At 47.7% G+C, this 7,810-nt stretch overlaps 1 protein-coding gene across 5 annotated transcripts in view; it reads right to left on the bottom strand.

Moving 5' to 3' along the window:
- Nucleotides 1-223: 223 nt before the first annotated feature.
- Nucleotides 224-7,810, bottom strand: part of CASZ1 (castor zinc finger 1) — a 299,498-nt gene continuing 291,911 nt past the window's right edge. For all 5 annotated transcript variants that reach the window (XM_066636960.1, XM_066636963.1, XM_066636962.1 and 2 more), the window contains one exon: nt 224-6,243. In XM_066636960.1, the coding sequence (XP_066493057.1) occupies nt 5,060-6,243 (1,184 nt within the window). In that variant the 3' untranslated portion in view covers nt 224-5,059. The remainder of the gene's footprint in view (nt 6,244-7,810) is intronic.

The raw sequence follows: 7,810 nt of genomic DNA, 5'->3' as shown, positions 1-7,810 counted from the left end.
TCTGCTGTTCTGATCCCAGTTTCTTAACTAAACCCAGTGGGCTGGGGGAGATTCACTTCTCTCTTTTGCCATAATTAAGTTTCACTTCCAGGATTGTGTGAATCAGAGATCAAGAAATGTCAAATAAGGATCTTAATATGCTGCTAAATAGAGGGACAACACCACAAAATCAGCAGAAACCTGTAAATGGTTGACTTTTTTGTTTGGTTTTTTTTTCCAGTTTTTATTGAGTGAAAATGTCAAACCTTGCATCAGTCATGCAAAAAAAAAAAATCATCAAATAAATAGAACACATATATTAAATTTCTAATAGCACTAAATTCAAGTGGAAAAATATTCAGTTCTTAATAATGTAGGTGCTGAGGAGACCAAATTCAAGTAAAATCAGAGCACACTGTCCTGTTCTTAGGGTTTTTTTCACTTTCTGCATTAATTTTTTTTGTCTCAAAACCTATATATAGCTATATATCTATATATATAGGTATATACATATAGATATATATACACACACACATACATATGTGCATACATATTTTTAATATTTATATATATACACACATACATATTTATAAAACATTTAAAAAGAGCATTGGTAGTTCAAGCATCACTTCCTCCTTTTCTCCCTCCCTATCCCCATCCCCCCCATACAGAAAGAAAAAAAAATTTAAAACAAAGGGGGGGGAAGTACACATTTATAAGTCAACATGAGCGAGCAATGGCTTATAGTCCTAGTGTGCAATATGGATTTTACAAAAGGCTAGAATTCTCCCTTATCAGTTGTCTTTCCTGTTTTGTGTGTGTGTGTGTTCCTTTTTAAATGTAGGGCTGTAAAGGAAGGGGAAAAAAACACCACTTTTTCCGACCTGAAGAATCGCTTTCCCTTCCCCAACATTTCATATGAGTTTATTCCTTTTTTGGAGGGGTGACTAGGCTCTGTGGTGCTCTGTTTTTCGTTTTTTTCCTGCTGCAAATTGGGTAGGGGGTTAGAGCTGGGACTCTCCACGAATCCACCTCCATCTCCAGCTGATTCCTGAAAAGCAACCCTGGAGATGAACAGGTTCTCCTTGCCTTCCTGACGCGATATCCTATTCAACAAAAATAACTTGGGGGAGTGTTGCTTGGGTTGCTTTTGCTTCAGAACTTCCTCTGCTCCTCTTGCCACCCCCCAGGATGCCCTGTGGCAAGTTTCTGGCACCAGTGCAGCCCTTTCAGACACGTTGCCTGATCCAGCAGAAGATGTGATGACTGTTCCTCAAGGAGAGGCCTTGGCTTGATTCAGGCTGCCTGAAGGCTGGCATCTTAATGCCATCATTGCTCCTGCTTTTGGGAGCTGCTGGAATCCTAACTTCTATGGTTCCTTGGGAGACTGGGCAATGGCCCTGTGGCAGCGGCAGCTACCATGAGTGGCAGTTTCCCATGCCAGCTCTTGGGGCTGTGTTTACCTGTCCTACTGCAGCTGAGCATGGCACAACGGACTTGAGAGAAGAAATATTCTTGGAGAGGATGCAGGCTTATGGAAGGGTTTGCTGGCATATATTTTGGCAAAGTTAAATCATGCTTAAATGGCTTGTTTCAACTGCTCTAGGACAGTGTTTTTCAACCTTTGTCCATGTCTCATGGTCTAATTATCATAAGTACCACTGGAAGTAACTGGTGATTATGTCATCACCAGTTACTTCTGGGTTGGGGGGGCAGACATGACTCTACAAACAGTGATAAGAGGCTCAGGACAAGCGGCTGGGCTTGCATGCTGAGCCTCCCGCTGTTTGTAGCACTGTGTTGCAGTCTCGCTGCCAAGCAGTGGGTATCCCCTGGGAGCAACGTGTACCACTGGATAACACTTCAAGTACCACCAGCAGTATGTGTACCACTGGTTGAAAAACACTGCTCTAGGAAACACTGGTTTTCAAAGCACTTAAGCTTGTTCTGAACTTGTAAGCCCATTTTAAACACCACTCCCTCACCCAGGGTACATTAAGTGCTTCTTCCTTAAGTAGGTAACCACTAGATAGCCGTTAAGTACAATGGATAACATTCTCTATATACTCCGTTTCTAGGCTGGGCCACATGTTCTCCAAGGAGAAACTGGCCACTGAGTTTTTGGGGTGGGGGTGAAAACATGTAGCATCCTTCTGAAAGACATTCTGGGGGGAAAATGGCAACCACCAGAATAAGCTCTGTACTGCTGGGAGCAAGTGGCCCTCCATCAGCAAAATCTCCCCCAACTGCTTAAGGCTTATGGATGAAAATCCTTGAGAAGGCCCATTTCTTTAGAAACCTTTGGCAGCTGTTACCCTTTCGTGGTAATCCTCTCAGGTATGTTGGGCAGTGTGATGTAGCTGAGTTGGCCCCTCCTGATGTTAGTTTTCAGGCATGGCACAGGGGCCTTCTGAGCACCCAGCCACAATGCACAACTCCCCCCATCCTTTGAAACAAAGGGGGGCAAAGCATGATGTTAAAGATGTTAAAGAAGAACACTCTTCTTGCTGGGAGGATCCGGAAGACCACCTTGCCATGCCAAAAACTAAAGGGAAAACTAAACATGGGGTGAGTTTTCTTTGCTAATTATTTAAATCATTTACAGCCCACCTCTCTGTAGCAATGGTGTCAGATTCAGTTGGGAGATTCAGCCTTACTTCTACTGCTTAGTAACAGTCTTGAGATGCTGAATGGTACCAGAAACACAGTTCCTGCCCCTAATTAAGAATGAACGGAAATGACATCTTGTGCATGATTAAAAGTCACACAATAAACCAATTTGGGGGGGGCAGGAGGTGTGGTGAAGTTTCTATGATTCAAAGACAAAAATTTTTTTTTGTGGGTTTAAAAAAAGGTCTATTTAATGGAAGTTCAAATTCAGAATGCTTCTGGGGAGCTCAAGGTTGAGAGTAGTGAGGATCCCTTTCTCTGACTTTTGCCTATTAATGCTTTTTTTCCTTAATATTTGAACACTGACAAACAGATAAAATGCCCACACTTGAGGGCAGCAGTTGCACATATGTACCCAAGTGGGTACTGAAGGGTCTGTTCTTCGGGGCACTGTTTCTCACTAGATACTCACAGAGCACCATCATGGTATGGCTCCGTTGTCTTTGATATATCAGTAACCTTTACAGGGTGAAAATATAGTTCAGCTTTTTTTTTTTCTGTTCCTGGGCATTTTTTTACCTTTATCGTCTCCTTCCTCTTCCCAAGCCTTAAAAAATTCCAAACCAAATCAAAACAAAACAAAAATAATAATCACACACCCCAAAGTGTTATCGGATCAAAGTCTGAGCTGTCAAGTCACTTGTATGTGATCGTTTGATAGGGAAATTAAAAACTAAGATGAATAAAGCTCTCGGCCTTTTCTTTTTGCACTAAAATGACAGGGGAGGGTTGTTTCCTGTGGCTGGTTTTGTTAGAATTTAACAACTCCAAATAGCCACTAAATGTTGGAAGCGAACGACCCCTGGCTGGAGATCCACAGAGCCAGGCTGTCCTCAGAGGCCAAGCTCTGCCTGTGTCCCTGGTGCCCACAAGAAAAGGGCTCACCAGATTTATCTGTACTGGGAGAGAGCATGTTGAGAAGCCATGTTAGTGAGGGCAACTGTATAACCAGAATGAAGTTCTGGTTTCATGAACCGTAAGCAGGGCCAACCACAGCCTCAACTAGAACTCAGAAGAGTACTGCCCTGTCTGAGATTCTACAGGAGGAGACCCAACAGTCCAAATGGAGGGGCCCTGGCGGGTTTGATTTCTCCATCCCAAACCCGCTCCCTCTAAAGCTGTAGTTTCACCCCTTTTCAACCTTCATAGCACACACATAATTAAGCAGTGTACAAAAATCAGGACTGCAGATAAGGGAGGGGAAGGGGGCGGAGGGGGTCTGCTTTAAAGAACCACCAAGAGGTCCGAGTGCTAGCCAGGCCTGCCATGAGGTACTGCCTCTTCCTTCCCCCTTCATTAGCAGCGAGGCAGAGGGCATCCTGAACGTTCATCTCTAGAGCCTGTTCCCCAACTCAGACATGACTCTGCAGCATGGAAAGGAAACAGCTGATTTCCTCAGGGCTACGGCGGTGTCTGAGCTGGTGCTGGTTAAATCCAAGCCCCTCTTCTGCAACGGAGGAATCTTTTCACAGCCGCCTCACACCCTTCGCCGCCATGACCGCTGGCCAAAGCCTCCACCAGGAAGGGATCACTCCGCCCAGGCAGGAGCAATATAAATAAGTTTTTCTTTCTTTTTAAAAAAGTGATTATTATTATTTAATAACAAAGTGGATCTGGAAGATCAGAGAAGTGTCCCCATTCCCAGCCCTGTTCAATTCATTAATGCTTTTCTCTTTTTCTTTTTAAACTGACAATAAATACCCCCTTCCCAACCAACCCAAGCTGCCTGAGACCCATGTTTCTCCTGTTCATCTGATGCTGGAGAAAGAGAAAAAATATATATTTATATATGAGTGATACTGATCCCTCCTCCACCCACTCCCCCAGATGGCAAAGAACATAGCTTGTGGCTTACAGGAACAAAATCCTTAATTGCAAATATATTATTATCATTATTATTATTATCATCCCTAATATTCACCATCGGATGCTAGCTGCCCCCTCTCCCTGAGAACGGGAGGAGTGTTAAAGGACAAATAAAAAAGGAGTTGGAAGGAAAGGAACACCACCACTCCCCCTCCCTTAAGAAGAGGTTTGGGCAAAGCGAGGGGAGACTATTGCCCTTATTGTTAGCACATTTGTCCGGGAGAAGACTGCTTCTCCGTGGCCCAACCCGCATCTGCATAATAGTAAAAGATTCACCACCGTCTGCCACCCTGTAAACATGTGCATCCCAACAGACGGGCCCTTCTGCCGCTGTCCCCCTTCCCCCTGCGGGCACAAGGCTCTCTTTGCATGGTCCAAAGATTTGGGATTCTCTCCCCCCCCCTTTATCTTGTGCGCTTTCTGGGGCAGAGTTGGGGTGTTCTGTCTTGCCGCGTGCTGTCCTAGCATTTGTTCTCTCCTCAAATAGCGGGGTCCTCATTTAGCAGTTTTTAAAAACAACTGTAACCCTTCTGCTACTTGTCTGTTACGGGGAGGCGGCTGGGGCTGGTTCGCCCAGAGGCTTGGAAGCATCGCTGAGGTCTGCAGAAGGAGAAACAGCCTCCCCCAATTCCCGAGCATCTTTAGCAGGCATGCCCTCTGTGTCAGGAAGCGACTCTTCTGAATCTGTGTTCAGATCCTCCTCTTCATCGTCGTCATCGTCGTCGTCGTCGTCATCGTCTTCCTCCTCCTCATCTTCCTCATTCATCTCTTCGTCGTCCTCATCATGAGAGGAGTCATCTTCGTCCTCCACGTTGCCACAGCTGGCTGGCACCTGCTCGCTCTCTGGGTGGGCCGCACCCTCTCCAGGACCGCACAGGGGTCCTCCCGCTGCCTCGGGAGGCTTCTGGCTGAGGTCCAGGGAATCGCTGAGGCCCACACCAGCGGCGTTCTGCAGGAAGAAGAGGGAGCTGCTTGCATCAGTGCAGAGGTTGAGAGAGCTGTCCAGGTTGACGGAAGAGTTCTGTGTGTCGTACTCCAGGGCCGAGTGGGGGCGGCCCTCTGGGCCCGGAGAGATGGCCGGCAGCTCTCCACGCTCCTGCTTTTCGTGTTTGCGCTTGTGCGAGTCCATCTGCGACATGCCCACCACCGTGTGCTTGCAACCCGGGTAGGTGCAGTGGAAGTGGGAGCACTTGAGTTTGTACTTGCAGTCTGGAACTTCGCAGTCTACGCTGGAGCTGAACTGGCAGAAGCCAGCGGCGCTGATGACGTCCTGCTTGCCGTGGTGCTTACGGTGGGCGGTCACTTTGGTGCTGTCAGTGCAGCGGAAGCCGCAGCGCAGGCAGTGGAAGTGTGTGCTGTTGCCCGAAAACTGGCAGTCGGGGAAGTTGCAGCTGAGCGACGACTTGAAGCGCTTGAAGTCGTCCAGCACCAGGTTGTCAACGCGGTCGTGGTGCTGTGCGTGCTTGTACATGTGGGTGCGCCCACAGAACTTGTAGCCGCAGTTCTCCCGGGTGCAGTGGTAGTGGGTGACCTTCAAGGAGAACTGGCAGCTGGCGTCTTTGCAGTCCTCGTAGAGGTCGTACCGCCGAAAGCCCTCCAGCATCATCCCTTCGTCCAGCATCTTGCGAGAAGACGCGGTTTTGCGTCGTTTGCCAAAGGGAGACATGTCCTCGATGATCCAGAAGCGCTTTTTGGCCCCTGCAGCGGTTGGCATGGTGATGGTGTTCCCTGGAGAAGTGAAAATGGAGAGAAGGGATTAGAACTGGGCTGGATCAGACCCATTTCTTTTTCCTCCTGGCTTGTTGGTTGGCAACCTTCAGTCTCGAAAGACTCTGGTATCGCGCTCTGAACGGCGGTTCTGGCACAGCGTCTATAGTGTGGCTGAAAAGGCTGATTCGGGAGTGACAATCCCTTCCACACTGGGAGCAAGTGCAGTCTGTCCCTGGTCTGTCTCCCTGGCTATGGGCCTTCCTTTTTTGGCTCTTTGCCTCAGTCTGTTGGCAAAGTGTCTCTTCAAACTGGGAAAGGCCATGCTGCACAGCCTGCCTCGAAGCAGAATGCTAGAGGCCAAGGTTTCCCATCTGTTGAGGTTCATTCCTAAGGCTTTCAGATCCCTCTTGCAGATATCCTTGTACCCTATTTGGGGTGAACTCAGTCAAGCAGTTTTTCTGCCATACACCTTGGTCCGATGGTGAGCATCAAGGGGGCTGAGAGTGTCTGAAGGTGCTTCGTGCCCGCGCTCTGTAGACAAGCAACAGTGTTTGTCCAAGGAGCACTACATCAGCCTCCCCTTCAGACAAACCAATTCCTATATCCTGGCCATTAACAAAGTCAATGCATGCGGGAGAGAGGGGAAAAGGACAGAAACCATGCTGCCTACACTGCAGTGGAAGCTCCATCAGCTCGTTGGGGCTGGCTTCAGTCTTGGGGCATCTTCGTTTTTCTGCTAGAACCTGGTGCAAAATGGTGGCTCGGGGGCAGAGCCAGTTACTCACTGCGCCCCCAGTTGATCTATTGCAAACCATCGTATGGCATCTTAGCACGGCTCTGAAAATCTGAAAGGTTGCCAACTGCTGAACTTGCTATACCTTCTCCACCCCCACGCATGGTCTATGGAGGACCTTTGGGATTCATCCACCATACCTAAACATTGGTCCTCTAGTTAGGGCAAAGAGACAGGAGGCCAGAACAGGCCACGTTTTTGAGCAACAGGTTCAGCCAGGATACCTGCCAGCCTGACTGTGTAACACAATCTAATTTTTACAAAAAATGTTTGCTGAGAACATCTGTGCCTCATGGAGGACATGTAGTTCAAGAGCCAATTTATCCATCCAATAAACTGCAACCGTTCGTTTTTCTTTGCAGGGGCTTCACCTATTGTTTCCTGTTCAGTGCCCGAGTACCAACATTGACATTTGGGAAAAGTCTCTCCCCCCACCCCACATAAGGAGCAATGTGACATGACAAGACTCAGACCACTGAAGCCAAGCAGGCTCTTCTGTTGTTCCTCCTTGCAGGAACACCACTGACTAGAGGCTTGTGGGGAACAGAGCCTGAAGGACAGCCCTTCCCTCTGTTTTAAGAGGCTGCATAGCTGGATGGGGCTGGGAACACATTTTAGGAGTCTGTCCTCCACTGTCAAGTGTTCCAGGTTTGTGTCATAAGCTAAGCTGTCTCGGCTTCCACATACTTTGGATTTTCCCAGGGTGGAATATTTATTTGTTTATTTAAAGAACTTATGGGCCGCCTTTCTCCTGTACTCCAGGTGGCTTACAAGATAAAACATCAATACAGA

Source organism: Tiliqua scincoides, chromosome 9, assembly GCF_035046505.1.
Source record: "Tiliqua scincoides isolate rTilSci1 chromosome 9, rTilSci1.hap2, whole genome shotgun sequence".
NCBI classification, from domain to species: Eukaryota; Metazoa; Chordata; class Lepidosauria; order Squamata; family Scincidae; genus Tiliqua; species Tiliqua scincoides.
The sequence above is the reverse complement of the archived record's forward strand: the minus strand, read 5'-3'. Positions and strand labels throughout refer to the sequence as shown.